Raw genomic sequence first — 17,160 nt, 5'->3', positions numbered from 1 at the left:
AGAACACATTGCCTCCCTCTTCAGGGCAGAAGAAATCTTGGTATCCACCTATTATTCCATATAATTACTACACAGAAGACCAACAATGACAATGACCACTGTGATGACATCAAAATAACCACACTGTGTATATACAAATGTTTCAGCAAACCAAACTTCAGATGGGGCTGAAACTAGCATTCATCATTATGAGAGCATCCCTTATAAAACTTATATCCAAGGCACAATCCCCACTGGTATTTCTGATATGAGAGTGACCTTTAGTGGGACTGTTTTCCAAACTAGGTTCAAGGTGCTGTGGCTGAAAGAGAATGCTAAAATACCAGTTCAACAAAATCCTAAAATATGGTGCACATGAAACTTTCACACCTTTCCAGACCCAAGCAATCTGACACAAGGCAATATTTAAGCAGCCATGGTTTCCTGAATGAGATAACAACAAGCACTGAAGTTATGTTTTGTTATTACAGTCTTCTATTTCTTCTGCTCCATCCTCTGGTATATACTTATGGCAGCATAAATTAACATCTAAAGACTGTTAAAATATAAAGAGATGTGCACAGGATTGAAACACCTGAGTGATGAATGCCTTGGCACACAACTGTGTACTAAAAATAATGTCAAACTCTCTTTACAGACTTCGCTATCCCAACAGGTTTGGCATCACACTTATAACACATAGAGCAACACGTGCAGCAGAGGACCCACATGAAATTCGACCAGTGAAGTAAATGTAGCATGCCTTACCTCCAGGGCAACAATTAGGAGAATCGTTTGTGTTGTGGACATTTCAGGAAACATGCGATGCACCTGGCCAGAGAGACCAATCAGAGCACAGTTCACCAAGATGGCAATCATGCACATCACCTCCATTGCATTCTGCAACAAATCATCATTCAATTTATATTATTTTGGTGCAGTCATATCAGTCTGGTGATACAAGGATGGCAATATCTCTCATCACCCTTATGATAAAGGCAGCAAGGACTTCTGAAACACTTGTAAACTTTTACCATACTACACTGAACTATAACTCAAAAGACAGCCATCTTAATTCACAATTGTGCCCATCACCTAACCTCAGTTTCCTGCCTTCTGATGGTTGTGTGAAGGATATTTACATATTCTTTACAGCTTAGTGGAATACCTGGGTTCAGTCCTCTGGTCTGCTTCTAGTAACATGACAAGTTACCTACGATATTACTCTGACTTGCACATTTAGTGAGATGGTTTAAACATGACTCAAAGTAAGACTTAAACATAATCACATTTCTTCCAAACTTCTCAAACAGATTTAATACACACAAAATCATGCTCTTGAAATATTTTCTTAAATACTTGCTTAATTTTAATTTAGTGTATATGTTACCGGCAAACTATGAAATCCAGCAATGTAAAGAATACCTCCAGTCAATAGCCAAAATATGAAATTCAGGCATTCTATGAAATGCCCAGGCATTTTATAAAATGCCTAGAACTTTTAGGCAATGCATGAAACTAACAGTTTATTTTATATTTGTCGCCCTGATGACGGAGGCAGTATGACCTCTGAAACGTTGGTTAACATCAACCAGACTACACAGCGCAACAACCCAGAAGACGGAAATCTTCAGTTTATTTTATACTTTGCCTAGGTATTCTATAGAATACCTAGGAATTTTATAAAATGCCTCAGATGCTTTAGGCAAAGTATATAACAAAGACCTTCTCGAAGGTATCACCACCTTGTCGAAGGCAATCTGCCGGGTGAGGAGGCTTGCGTGCTCAAATGACCCTTAGGGCTATGCCGGCCTGAGCTTCGGCTCATGGTAGGGTCACCCAAGCCGGACAGGTCTAAGGAGATGCGCTAGACTAAGAGTGATACCCTGGTCCTCCAGGTTGGGGGTTGGGTGTAGGGCTAACAACCTTTCACCTTTAAAAAAATATGTGTTACGAAAAAATCAACCAAGCCTCGGATCAGGACGGACTCTTTGGCACGACCACGGCAATTGAAAAAGGACATGAGATTTGGTACTTGGAACATTAGGAGCCTCTATAGGGCTGGGGCACTGAAATCAGTGTGTAGGGAATTAGGGAATTATAAGTTAGACTTAGTGGCAGTGCAGGAAGTGCGATGGGAGGGGGAGGGCATGATCCCAGTGGAAAATTTTACATTTTTCTATGGAAAGGGGAATAACAATCATCAGCTAGGGACGGGTTTCTTTGTTCATAGCAGAATTAGGGCAGCAGTTAAGAGAGTAGAATTTGTTAGTGACAGGTTGTCTTACATAATTTTGGAAGGACGTTGGTGCGACATCATTGTCCTTAATGTTCATGCCCCAACTGAAGACAAAAGCGATGATATCAAGGATAGCTTTTATGAAGAATTGGAATCAGTATTTGATACATTTGGCAAGTATCACATGAAAATTCTGCTAGGAGATTTCAATGCAAAAATTGGGAGGGAGGATATCTTCAAACCCACAATAGGCAGCGAGAGTCTCCATGCACTTAGTAATGATAACGGTCTTAGAGCAGTAACCTTCGCTACGTCAAAAGATTTAATTGTAAAAAGTACAAAATTTCCACACCGTGATGTTCATAAATACACTTGGACTTCTCCAGATGGCAGAACACACAATCAAATAGATCATGTTTTAGTAGATAAGAGAAGGCAGACAAATGTAATTGATGTGAGATCATTCAGAGGAGCAGATTGCGACACTGATCTTTATCTGGTGGTAGCAAAAGTGAGGGAGCGGCTTTCAGTAAGTAGACGAACTAAACAAAATTTTGACACAGAAAGATTTGATTTGAAAAAAATAAGTGAGGGAGAGGCGAAGTAAAAATATCAAGTTGAAATTTCGAATAGGTTTCAAATTTTAGAGGCAAATGAGGATAATGAAAGTGTGGACATCAACAGGGAGTGGGAAAATGTCAGAAACTGCATCAAAATTTCAGCAAAAGAGAAACTAGGATACTACAGGAGAAAGCAAAATAAACCGTGGTTTGATGAAGAATGTTCAAAATTAATAGATCGAAGGAAGCAAACAAAATTTCAATGGTTGCAGAACCCAAACAAAACAAATGCGGATAATCTATGTAACGTGAGACGTGAGGCTAGTAGAACCTTTAGGACTAAGAAAAGGGAATACCTGAAGGGCAAAATTGCTGAACTTGAGACAAATAATAAGGAAAAAAACATCAGAGAGGCATTAATAACTTTAAGAAAGGATATCAACCCCAGACCAATTTGGTAAAGGATGATAGTGGCAAGTTGCTTGCAGATCCAATAAAAATTGTGAATAGGTGGAAAAATTTCTTTAGCGAGCTCTTAAATGTTCATGATACTGGTGATATTAGACAGATTAAAATGCATACAGCTGAACTGTTGGTGCCAGAACCTAGCTTAGATGAAGTGGAACTAGCCATTGGGAAGTTGAAAAGTTATAAATCTCCAGGAATTGACCAGATTCCGGCCGAATTAATTAAAGCAGGTGGCAAAGGGTTGCATATGAGGATCCATAAGCTTATTCAGTTAATTTGGGATAAGGAAGAGATGCCACAACAGTGGAAGGAATCCATAATTATTCCTATTCATAAGAAGGGGGACAAGACTGAGTGTGGTAATTACCAAGGAATATCGCTGCTATCAACCTCATACAAAATTCTATCCAACATTCTTTTGGCAAGGTTAACCCCATATGCGAATGAAATTATTGGGGATCATCAGTGTGGGTTCAGACGAAACAGATCAACGATTGATCAGATCTTTTGCATTTGTCAGATACTAGAGAAAAAATGGGAGTTCGGTGGGACCGTACATCAGTTATTTATAGATTTCAAAAAAGCCTATGACTCTGTGAAGAGAGAAGTGCTATATAATATTCTTATTGAATTTGGTATACCAAAGAAGCTAGTGGGTCTAATAAAAATGTGCTTAAATGAAACCTGTAGCAAAATTCGAGTAGGTAAATATGTATCTGAGACATTCCTCATCAAGAACGGTCTAAAACAAGGAGATGCTTTGTCTCCCTTGCTCTTTAACTTTGCGCTAGAATACGCCATCAGGAAGGTCCAAGGTAGGCAGGAGGGTTTGCAATTGAATGGGACACATCAGCTATTGGCATATGCTGATGATGTTAATTTATTGGGGGACGATATAAATACAATAAAGAGGAACGCAGAAGTTTTACTAGAGGCTGGTAGACAAGTGGGGCTGGAAGTAAATTCAGAAAAAACTAAGTACATGTTAGTATCTCGTCATCAGAAGACAGGCGGGCAAAATTATCTTAGGGTGGCTAATAAATCCTTTGAAAGGGTTACAAAGTTCAAATATTTGGGAACAACAATAACAAATCAAAATGATACTTGTGAGGAAGTTAGGAGGAGACTAAATTCCGGAAATGCTTGCTACTTCTCAGTCCAAAATATTTTGTCTTCCAGTCTGATTTCTAAGAACCTGAAAATTAAAGTATACAAATCAATAATCTTGCCTGTTGTTTTGTATGGGTGCGAAACATGGTCTCTCACTCAGAGGGAGGAACACAGATTGCAGGTGTTTAAGAATCGGGTGTTGAGGAGGATATTTGGGCCTAAGAGGGAAGACGATGGGGCGTGGAGAAAACTGCACAATGACGAGCTTAAAAATCTGTACTGCTCCCCCAGTATTGTGAGGGTGATTAAGTCGAGAAGAGTGAGATGGGCGGGACATGTAGCGCGCATGGATGGGACAAGAGGTGTGCACCGGGTACTGGTTGGGAAACCTGAAGGGAAGAGACCGCTGGGGAGACCTAGACGTAGATGGGAGGATAATCTCAGGCGGGATCTATGGGAGATAGGAGTTGAAGGAAACTGGATTTTGTTGGCCCAGGACAGGGTCCGGTGGAGGGCTTTGGTTAATTCGGTGATGAACCTTCGGGTTCGGTAAGCCATCTAGTTAGTTAGTTAGTTAGTTATATAACTTCTATAATATGTGCTTCTATAATATGATTTATACAGTTTTATTTTATCTTTTATATTTGCAAAAATTTAATATAAAACAATTCTTTTAATTCTCAAAACTTTTTGTTATGTTCAGATTCAGTAGCTTGGTGTTTTCACGACTATCTTGCACAACTTCCATCTTGACAACTTACCCAATCAACTTTGATTAATTTTAATTTACAAAACCAAACAATATTAACATTATGATTTATTTCACACCTTGCCTACGACTTTAGGCATTCTATACATTGCCGGATTGCATACATTGCCGGTAACATATATAATTCAGACAAACACAGAAGTGTCCAGTTCAACATGAAAACATGAAAGTTTTATCGGCTTACCTGCCATGTGCCAATGTTTGGAACTCTCTGACCAAAGGGCCGCTGAAAGGTGAAGCACAGCTTAAAGGCGTCACTGCGAATCTCAATAAGGTTGTTGATAACAGCACAAAAAGCTGCCATGGGGAAAGCAGATGAGAAAAGAACTACGTATCCCAGCTGAATAAACATTTCCAGGTGATCTGCAAATGTTCCATCATACTGCAACATGGGAAAGTGACAGCATTCATACTATTTCCCCTGCTGTTGCATGTGAATGCACCAATCAGTGAAGACACCATACTTTCTCAGAAAATTACAGAACAAGGAGCTTCACAATTTGTTGATAGGATGAGTGAATCAAGGAGATATAATGGGTTGGACATGTGACAAAGAACACTAAAAATGCATTTACAATTTTGAGTAGGAGACTGAAATGGCTGAAGACCATGTTACATAATGCTGGTTATTGGAGCTCACCTTGAACAGTGAACTTTCAAGTTCTGCTTGACTGACGCTCCGGTTTGTTCCTGTGGTTTTTCTTGTGGGGCTCGCCTCTCTTTGATTGCCTGTCAGTTCTTTCTTTGCTTCAGAAGGACTCAGAGCCCCAAACAAGTCAAAACTCATTTTAGCCAGTCGCAGCTGCTCCAGCACATATGGTAGGGCTGACTCCTTAAGGTTTCCAATCACCTGTCTTGCAATCAGCAGAGCAGCCAGTTGCTGGAAAACAGACATGGCAAATCAACTGTTGGAAACATGATTAACATTTTGTTTTTGTGTTGTACAGTTTGATGAAATTATAGTCTTCAATGCAATCGTCTGTACCATCTGATGATGATCAGAGCACACAATGTCTTATACCTATCTCTCACCATCCTCACTCCATGATGTTACAGGCCATCTGCTGTGGTGTCTTCTCATTCATGACTGATTCCAAATCTGTGCTGTAACTGACACCTCATACTGACACTTTACCATATTCCACCATAAGTACAATGTTCCCATCATATAGTTTCCTAATTGCTAGCAAAATCTGATGTTCATCTGCACTACTTGAGGTGACCCATTTCCCCATTTTGACACCTTCACTGCACTGCCCTCTCTTATCTTGCTACCTGGTCTAATGGCAACTGAACAATTCTGCCAACTGTGTTGACATAATACACAGGCAGGCTCCACAGAACATCACTGTACTAAATTATATTTCAAAACATTTTAAAGCTACCACTTATGGTGTCAACATGGGAGTGTTGTACAACCAGCAGCTGTTCTGCTGGGCAAAATAGTTTCCTGCTTATACAAAAACTTAGTGCATGACATTAAATATAGAAGTTTTAACTGAAACACTTTTTGTTATAGTAACTATTTAATGAAACACTAAAAAATAATTTGTAACCTGAGCAGTGTGACAGACTGGTTTTGTGAAAGTGCAATAACTGGATGAAAAGACTAATGATGTGACCAAAATAACAGAACACATTTGCTTAAATGCGACTCCATATGCAGAAAGTTAGATTTAATGCACGCAGAAACAAATTAATCAAGAAAATAGTTACGTATTATTCTCTCAGAAATAATAATCCTTAAATTCAGTGATGCACATATATAGGTAAACATACTGTGGGCTTACCTCCTTCAGTTTTTCCATGTCTTGTAAATAAAAAGCAATGTAGAATAGTGACAGGAAGGAATTCACAAACTGGAACTAAAACAGAGATACAAATTGAGTAACTGGTATGTGCAAAGTCTGTCTTACACTCAGCATGCGGCGTGCACAGAAATGCTGTTCTACAAGTTACGACATCATGCACAGCTCAACGGTTAACCTAAACTCTGCCATGGTTTTGACCACTTCAAAATGACTGAATGCCCTGCATTTGAATGGCATGGCTAGAGAAAGAGTGATATAATATATAAAACACTGTAACAGTAAAAGTATCATATTGTGAAGCTTTATGAAGTTCTGGACAGACATGTAACATAGTTCAAGATGTCCTCTGAATTACAATTTGTAAAGCACATATTTTATCAGTATCTGAAATAAAGATGTATGTATGCATGTACTGAACATTCAGTATCTAGCCCAATACATTTGGGAGTGAACACCATCTTTCCTCAGAATATATTCTACAACTCTCCAAACAAAATATATACAGTATTCCCTTTTCTTTTGTTTCCAGGACCAAACATTTTTCTGCACTACACTTACAAAATATTATTTCATGCAATTTTATAAAATATATGAAAGTTATTTAAAGAGTCCCAACAATTATAAATATTACTAATCTCCCAAAAATAAAATTAGCATACAGAAAGTAAACAAAGATCTGAGATGCATAACAATATAGCCACAATAAGTCCCTTCAAAACTGTATCTTTAAATTACTTCAAGTACATACATAGTCACTTGTCAAATAAAATAAATGAAGACAATCAATTACAACTCTACCACTCATTATAAATGCACTCAGTCACCTCAGATGTTTATTTACAACATAAAAATATGTCTAATAGTGTTCAAGAAAATATCATCTTGCAAAGCACTCTGCTACGTACAGAAAATTGCTGCTCTCCCCATCACTACGATATTGAGAAATCTGAAATAACTTCTCCCTCCTTTAAATGCATTTTTTTTACTTCTTTCTATTTAAGTTAATTAAATACTTTTTTGTTTGTCATGATACGTAACATAAACTACAAGCAGCATTCCCACTAGCTGCTCCAACAGCCATAACATGCCACACAACAGAGTTACAATGTACAGGCAAGCAAGCGAGCTGTCTGAATACAAACCAATGCTACTTTGATGATTAGATGATTTTCATACTTGGTCTCAAGCCTGTAGTTTTCTGGTTGAAAAGAAGAAAGAACCCTTTGTAGTGCACTTGAGAGATAGAATAAAACACAGTGAGCTCTCTGTAATGTCCCTCAAATGGCAACAAAGAGAGGCTAGCTGTGGGATGCTGACAGTGTCAAGCCTCACTGACCAGTGGATGTGTGTGTATTGTCATTCTAAAGTCTTTTGACAATGGTGCACTAGCACAATTATGATTCTTTAATGGGACATTATCCATTGTGTGTATCTGAAAAATTAAAATTCTAAAATGTACTGTTTCGGAGAAAAGAGCCAGCCTCTAAAACACAATAAATCTCAGAATTTCAATTTTTTAAACACAGTGGAAACTCGATATAACATGGATGTTAGGAGAAAACTTCAGTACCTATATTACAAGTGAAACTTCACTTTCTTCCTGAAGAAAAGTGTTCACATCGGGTGAGAAAGATGATGTCCAAAACACATCACCACATAATTAGGAATTACTAGTGAGCTGCTAGAAACATCTAATGTTACCCTACTGCTCCCAACTCCCTTGTCTGCATTCCAATTTACACCCCCATTACTTGTTATAAACTCACCCTTATCATTGAGCCAGCATGCCACTTTGTAATAGGCCTCATCCAATACAGTGATGACAACTGCAAGCAGGATCTTGGGCAAATAACTGAGGCAGAAGAAATATCCCTGCTCTGTGATTCGCTGGTCCCACCACTCCTGCCAATGGAAATGAATTTTAAAATCTACAAAATGCTCTCAACCACTGTTCACATCCCTTCACCATTACAGCATTACAAAACAGAATATTTCTTTATATACATCTTCTTGAGTATATTCTTCCTCTAGATGAATATTTTGGAGGGTCAAAAGGCAGTAATCCTACTACACCCACATTTACTGAACAGCATAAATAAAACTAGAATGAACACATGGTAATTTCAGTAACATTTACTAAATCCTTGAGAAAAAACAGTTCCCTAGGTGTTTAAACAAGTAACCGACACAAAGTGTGGCAGCTATTGAATCACATGTGTTCAGGAGGTTGTCTTCAAACACCCACACAGTTGAACAGAAATGCACTTTGACAATATTTACTTGTTACCTACTTTGCCTCCGTTTGGAACCATTTTGAGACTTTTGAGTTATTACATATATTCTTATTTAAGCAAAGAAATGTTATTAATAAAACAGAGATCACACTCCAAGATGTTCTGCAAGGATTGCAAGACATGCATCTTGCATTTGTATTATAGTTTACATGTGGCCTATGTATGCATGTTACATTACTCTTGATGATGAATACAAGAAACAGTAAGAAGGAAAATAAAACAAGATTTGCACACAAAAAAGAATAAGAAGATACTTCAAAGATAATGTAAAATAACAAGAATGTACTGCTGACATATGGTGTCCTGGACTTAGAACAACTCAATGAGTTCATCCAATAAACTGGACATTTTACAAAGTGATGGTAATATATAACAGTATCACAAGAATAATGACATTAAATATTAATATGACCAGTCATACAATTACAAAGAAAAACTGAAAAGTTCAAGATGGAACTGCACCCAGTGCAATCTTAGTAACAACTCAATCCAATGACAACATCCACGGACCTGCAGTTGAAGTGTGAAGATCATTATGATAAACACCAACAGGAGACACAGCAAGATGATGGGGACACTGACCAGGTAGCGGAATACATTCCTTTTCCACGCAGGGTATCTTGGTTCCAACTGGCCAGTCACTGGACTTACCTCTAGCGTGCCCTGCAATCAGGAATGCATAATTAAACTGTTATACTCAAGAAACAAATAACACAAACTAAACTTTAAGCAATACAACCTATACTAGGATGATGCCAATACCACAGCAGATATATAATTCCTATTCTGTCAACAAGAGGCTTCATATTGTTTGTTACTAGACGAGTTGTGTTCATACTTACTGTGAACAATGGACGAGGCTCTACCAGCAGTTCATCCCGCTGGTCCAGTGTCCCCCAACGATAAGCCAACTCTGCGCTATATCTCTTCCAAGCCTCCACATATACACTGGCCCACAGCACATTAAAAAATGAGAAGAGGACAAAGCCCACATCTTCTGTTGCCTGGTCTCTGCCACAGAAACCAATCTGCACACAAAATACATTCAAGAATAAAATGTTATTTGAACACAAATGTATTGTTACAGCTACCAGTGAAACACTCTAAATTCGCACAACTGCAAACAAGTATTACTAGCTACAAGTAAAATATTTTACAAACAGTAAAATATAGTGCATAGAATTAAACTTCAATCTGCTGATCTGCCAAACACAAACTTTGCAACATGTTTTATCCCTTTTTTATGATACTCAAGTTGCAAATCAAAATTAACAACTGCAAAGAAATGAATAATGTAATTAAACTAGAGATATACACTTACAAATGGAATAGGAAATACAAAGTTTTGGAACACTGTCACATGGAAGGCAAAGGAGGAAATGTGAAGGTAATATTAAACTAAAATATTTTATCATTAGGAACACATTGTGAAGCAGCTCAGGGCCAAGACCACTGGCAAGCTATGATATTCTGTTGCAAATCAACAAAAGAAGTCAACAGCTGCATCATTCACATACACTAAACACAAACTGTACACAAGTTATATCTCACATGTTCCAACTTTACAAAACAGAGTGCAAAAACATTTTACATGTCACATCTTAAATCCTGCAGCTCTTATAAGAGCCCAGAGATTTTATATTTGAAATATTTATTTTTATAATAGCATCACTTCATACTGATGATGCTGAACCTGTTAGTTCTATAAGAAGATAGATACTTAGTCAAGAAAAATAATTATATGAGACTCTGAATGACTTCGTACACAATTCTGACTGGAAACAAAACTTAAAATCTATTCAATCACAACCTAATTCCACTAAACAAGACTTTGTTGAGAAGCTAATAGTCAGTCAGTCAGTCAGTCAAGAAATTCCCTGCCATCTATGGAACTCATTACCATGATCGCAAGAGCTTGATTCTGGTCACTGTACTGGAACCAGATAAATCCATTCCTCATCCTCACACAGTTTCTTTAAAATCTGTTTTTAATACAGACAATACAATAGTAATTCTGTACACAATTCTCATCTCCCCCACATGTGCTACATACCCTGCCAATTTTATTAACCTTGATCTGATAATTCATGTCAAGTCACATTATGAAATTCCTCACAGTATAATTTTCTCCGTCATCTTGTCACTCCTTCTGTCATGTCAAAATATTCTCATCAGTACCCTGTTCTCAAACATTCCCAACTTTGTTCTTCTGTTAGAATGAAAGACCAAGTTTTAATTACAAAATTTTACTCACCCATAGCGTGGAATAAGCTTACTCATCACCAGTCTTCATCAACTCACATATGGTGAGTGGGTGAGCCATGACCAACAAAATAAATACTCTGCGAATGCACACAGCAATATGGAACCAGACAAATTCTAAATAGATGCAGCAGGCATGAACCCGACGAATATCTGATATGCTGTCCTACTCTACATCTACATTGCTAAGTGCTATTTTCCAACAGAACTATGAAACACAGAACTAATGTCACTGACAGCAAAGCTACATTTTGGGCAGCAGAGGTTAGGATTATAAAAGTTTAGTACATATAACAGAATACATACACTTTCTCTCAATAAACAGGAGTCGGGGTAGCTCAGTCAGTACAGTGAGTAGCTATGGACTGGATGACCGGGGTTCGATCCCTGGCGAGGGGGTAGAGGATTTTACCTCTAGCCTCTGTGTCCAGACCAGGTCTGGGGCCCACCCAGTCTCCTATACATATATAAGTACCGGGGTCCTTCCTCGGGGGGAAAGCGTGGCTGGGGTGTGACGCTGACCACTCCCCCCTATTTAGTGCCAAGGTTAAGAATGAGTAAGAGCTATATCACCTCTCCCCCTCAAGCACCTACATGGCGTATTGTGGGACAGATTTACTTTACTTTACTCAACAAACAATATGTGATGCTGTGTGAGACTTCTGGTTCTCATAGCAACAAATATGAATATGACCATGAGTCTGGTACACATCTACAGACTGTACAGTGCATCATCAAAGAAGACATGTTCAACATGTGATGTTTCTTGCTACTGCTGACACTTCTAAGTATCTTGTACTAAAAGGCTGACATTTTATAATTCTTTTGCATGTGATATGAGAGCTTTTTCTTTCAACAACAATTTCCAAGTGTTATATTTGTAAAATTTTTAATTCAGCCAATATTTAATTTTTTTATGACTGAAGAATGTCTGCTGTCTACATATGAGCTTATAACCATGTTATGGGACATGCAATTAAATAAATAATATTTTGAAGGAGAGAAACTATTAACTAAAGATATATGACAGCACACTGAAAGCAATGCAACAGCTTCATGGCATGCACTGAGAAAGTCAGTCGCTTACCCAGAAAACAAAGCCAACCACAGCTGGCACAATGAGAGCTGTGGTGTAGTGGCCGAGCCAGGCAAAATACATGGTTATCTTCACCCCAAAGTAATCACAGATTGCATCTACAATCACATGAGAGAAGAGTTACTACAACACACCACACGCGGCCCACAATAAAGTTTCGTACCTTGAGACTACTCCCATATCAAGTGCACTGGAGAAAAAGAAACAGGTGATAATTCAACATCCACCAAACCATTCAGGTGCTAGTAGAAGATAATAGAGAGGAAAAAAGCCAAACAATCCCAGAAAGCAATAGATCAAATTAAAAAATTCCTAAATGACAAGATACAATAACAAATCAATGAAATGGATGAGCCTGAGGATTTCATGATCAATGGCACTGGCAATGTAAGTGAGAGTATTGATAATGATTATGATAGTAGCATAAGCAGTGACAAGGAATGATACATACATGTTCATGAATTGCTGATTGATGACACAATTTAAATCAAACCACACACTGCTGACAAATAACTAATAGCTTTGAAACTGTATCTGATATTACTGTGGGCAAAAATACAGTCATTTCCTTCCGTCTCTATGTTTTGTGTATTACACGCACCATATTTTAAGAAAAATTAATTTTGAAGGAAAAAAGTGTTATACATGAGTAATACAGGGGCATATTTTCTGGAGACATCTTATCTGAGAAAGTAATATAAATCACTTAACAAATTCCTTACACTATCAGTAACTTCCTACAGTACACAACTGTGTTACAAGAGACGCATTCATTTAATAAACAACGTACTTTACTGTGAGCCAGATTATAACATATGAACATGTACCAAGTGTTCTAAGACTAATAAACTAGGAGGAATAGCATGCAGCAAGGGTAACATTAATGAAAATGTTAGTGTAAGTCACACCTCATGCACATACTACAGTACTAATTTAATGTTTCATGTTAACTGCAAGTTTAGTGATTCAATTACTTATATACAAGGACAGAACAATTTACCTAGAGGCTGTTTGTGTAGGAAAGCACGCACCCAACTCTTCTGTAATTTCTTGAGTGCAGGGAGATCATGTAGAGGGAACACTTGCGATATCACACCAGCTGACACACATTTTGGTACTGCACACAACAGAAGAGACATATCACTTCTGTTCAACTTTTTCAGCACCTCAAGTCCAGCAGTTTAATAGCTGTTCACCTACTTAATTAAATGTTGTCAACTACAAAGGTTACAAAGTATCGATTGAATGAAAGATAACCGCAAATAATATGGAAATAACCACAGCCTACTTTAAGGTACCATCTCTGCATATGCCTGAAAGAAGTGTTTAAACACGCACCAGTGTTTGATACTTTCACCTAGCCAACAGGAAATTGACAATTTTCAGGTAGAAGAAATATTAACATTGGCCCAAAATTTTAAGATGCAGTTCTCACCTTCAAAAATTATCTCCATTTTCAGCCCTGAAGATAGAAATAGTATGTTTCTCTGAAACACTGGCATCTGCCTGAAAATCTACACAGCATCAACACCAGATAAACAACTAACATCTTTAAATATTTGCCTGCAGTTACATATATTGCTCATATTAATGTTTTAACATTGTGTTAATAACAAGAAAAGTATTTTGTTCCTTATTTTCACTAAACGTTTTACTGCAAGCCTGGCCTAACATACCTATTGCCTGACCCTCAATAAGCTTCAGGCCTGCCACTTGGTCCTCAGGACCAGCTCGGAGAGTATGAAGCAGATGCAGAACAAGCCACTGACGCTCCTGGGTTGTGAAGAACTCACGTTCATTGTCTGTCCCTTCAAAGTAGGAAACCTCCTGCTGCACAAATTCCTTCAGTCCACCACCATACTCTGAACGCAATGTCTTTGGGAGATGCACCTCCTCAGCAGCCTTTAGCAGGCTGCAAGTTACAAGATGGCATGACAAATCCCCCTGATGCTAGCCTATGCCCTACAGTCTCAACAAGAATGAGACAGCTGAAATATATTTGCCACTTCAGAAAATAAACTTGTACCTATTACTGCACTATGATTCATACAGATTTCTTCTTTTTACTTAATGGTATCTCATTTTCCTCCATCACTTCCAGGGGTGCTCTATAGAGCAATGTCCCTTTCATCAGTATTCCAGGATTTGTTTTGGTATTCTATCTTCTGTTGAATGAGCCAGACAGATTGATACAGAGAGGACTTAAAATTCAAAGTTAAGTGTTAAGATTAATGAAAAAACATATCAGACTCTTTAATTTGCTTCCTGCCCCTTGTTAAATTTTGAATGCATTCAGACCAATGCAAGTACTTGCCACCAGTTACCTAGTAAGATCACATTTCTGGGGCCTTGGCAAGAAATATAGTAAGCATGGATGAAACAAGAAATACACAAAATATTTTGATAGGAAAACCTCTAAAGAGAACAAATCACATGAAGAACTAAGACACAGATTGGAAGATAATGCTAAAATTGATAAAACAAAGTAGGTTGTGGGATCCAACTTCTGAAAATCTGGGTTTCTTAATAATGTATTTCTGAATGAATAACTGAAAGACACTGTGCACTCACACATTGAAAGGGGCTGTGAGATAGAAGCCATAGCTGTCAGAAGATGCATGGTGTCGCACATGAACCACCAGCCCAGGTGTACCAGCACGCAGTCGGGACAATAACCACATGAGGGTGAAATCCTGTGCTCCAGGAGGGAACATGAGCACGACATCACATTCCTGAAACACCACACCATAACAGCTTTGTGTCCTACTAATAGATACAGCATTTCAGCTAGTGCCCTTAAACTAAGTGAACAATACACTACCAAGAACCTGCCCTAAAACAAGGCATGATGAAGTGCCCATACCATAATCTAAATTTAACATCACACTATTAATATAGTTCATGATAACCTCTGCTGAATAATCATCTGTAAAGAGCAAAAAATAAGTAATCTCTGGATTCGTGGTGACTGCTAGAAAATTAGGATAAACCATTTTTTTAAAAAAATACTACAAATTAAAACAATGAAATATGGATGGAAAGATGGACCAGTAAGTGGGTAGGCATACAGGTAAATACACAGTAGACAGATAGGGGCATTACATAGATCATAATGTTCAGGATATGTAATGAGTTGATGTATGTACAATACATCAAATTTGGAAAAGACTTAAAATACAATGTGCCTTACGGCAAACATCCTAAGGAAAAGATACAGCTCTCCTCTTGAACAGATAACTGTTCATATGCATATTCATAATAGTTATACAAGCAAGACATTTATATGGGGTTAACAGCATTCAAAGAACAAATCACTGCAGTCCGTTAATAAATCTTAAGTGAAATAAACTCAACACAGTAAAAGGCGTAAGACAAACAAAATTCTTCCAATTTTACCTTAAGTTTGTCCGATCAACAAATGACCACGTATTATTTTTATTGAATGTACAGTGGCCACTGATCTGTGAGGATAAATTCTGTCTCATACTGACTCCACCATCATACAGTTGGTATATAAAGGTATAGACAAGGTTACATGTTCAATAAAAGATCTGTGATTGCAGGATAATGTTCTCCCATGTTAGGAGACAAGCACTGTGTGTCAAAGGTTAATTAATATTTCTTCCAAAACACCCAAGTTTTTACAAGAAAATACCTTCAGATCACCAGTCAAATTTTTAATGTACTGTTATTTATTTGTGGTGTAACGGTTGTCAGTAGCTCAGATTACAAAGTATTTACTTTTAGGATGATCAGAAAATAATGGGCTGGAAAGCAAAAAGATGCTTGGCCTAATTGGTGGTCCTAACCCAGCACTCTTCTGAAGAAAACCATTCTCTGGTGCGAGATTTGAAGCCGGAGCCTCCTTAGTACAAACCAACAATAAATATGCTGAAACTTGCACTGGAATGGACAATACCACTCTAACCTGCGTTGGTATTGTTTGTATCCATAGGCGTCGGGGTGTCATCAGATGCCCAGTACAGGGGATTTTCCGTCGCAATAAACGGGAAGCTGAAAATAAAAATATCTTATAACACCTATTTTACAGTTCTAGTCCAATATCCCAGTAACAATGTCAGCTGCCTCACCATTTTCAAAAGATTCTTTTGCAGTTGACAGGAGTTTACGATATCGTATTTTCGCATAGTCTTCTTCTTCATCTTTATCTGCAAGCTGTTTGTTTTGTTCACCTTCCCCAGTTTCCATTATATACTTCAAAAAAAATAAACCCTACACCATATAATACAGATCCCCAGCTCGGTCTCTTAACTCGAAAACACAATGAAATAATGGTAGCATATAATTAGTGGCTTTCTTAACATCTGTCAACGCATATTCATAGGCCTAATTTTGACGTACTACAGGCGTTGAAAAACGGACAGAATTCCTTTATAGCACACTGTTCAGCACTACGAAAACACAAAAATCGCTTCTTTCACGATTCCTGCGTTGTTAGAGTAAAATAATACGCCCACTTCAACATACGAAGATGAGACTTTATCGTTGGTATGCTCTGTGGTTAGAGCTGACTAAAGACCTGCGAATGCTGCCCTATGACGTCAAGTTGCC

General features: G+C 37.9%; 1 protein-coding gene across 3 annotated transcripts in view; it reads right to left on the bottom strand.

Moving 5' to 3' along the window:
* Positions 1–17,080, bottom strand: part of wwk (anoctamin 8 white walker) — a 39,292-nt gene extending 22,212 nt beyond the window's left edge. For all 3 annotated transcript variants that reach the window (XM_087358199.1, XM_087358200.1, XM_087358201.1), the window contains exons 1-14: positions 16,680–17,080; positions 16,517–16,602; positions 15,160–15,320; positions 14,265–14,500; positions 13,589–13,705; positions 12,580–12,686; positions 10,073–10,258; positions 9,741–9,893; positions 8,703–8,838; positions 8,079–8,134; positions 6,916–6,990; positions 5,766–6,005; positions 5,310–5,507; positions 748–879 (exon numbers count right to left, since the gene is read on the bottom strand). In XM_087358199.1, the coding sequence (XP_087214325.1) occupies positions 748–879; positions 5,310–5,507; positions 5,766–6,005; positions 6,916–6,990; positions 8,079–8,134; positions 8,703–8,838; positions 9,741–9,893; positions 10,073–10,258; positions 12,580–12,686; positions 13,589–13,705; positions 14,265–14,500; positions 15,160–15,320; positions 16,517–16,602; positions 16,680–16,797 (2,001 nt within the window). In that variant the 5' untranslated portion in view covers positions 16,798–17,080. The remainder of the gene's footprint in view (positions 1–747; positions 880–5,309; positions 5,508–5,765; positions 6,006–6,915; positions 6,991–8,078; positions 8,135–8,702; positions 8,839–9,740; positions 9,894–10,072; positions 10,259–12,579; positions 12,687–13,588; positions 13,706–14,264; positions 14,501–15,159; positions 15,321–16,516; positions 16,603–16,679) is intronic.
* Positions 17,081–17,160: the final 80 nt, after the last annotated feature.

Source organism: Zootermopsis nevadensis, unplaced genomic scaffold, assembly GCF_977971745.1.
Source record: "Zootermopsis nevadensis isolate Lab colony 2312 unplaced genomic scaffold, Znev_1.0 Znev_ptg000029l, whole genome shotgun sequence".
NCBI classification, from domain to species: Eukaryota; Metazoa; Arthropoda; class Insecta; order Blattodea; family Termopsidae; genus Zootermopsis; species Zootermopsis nevadensis.
The sequence above is the reverse complement of the archived record's forward strand: the minus strand, read 5'-3'. Positions and strand labels throughout refer to the sequence as shown.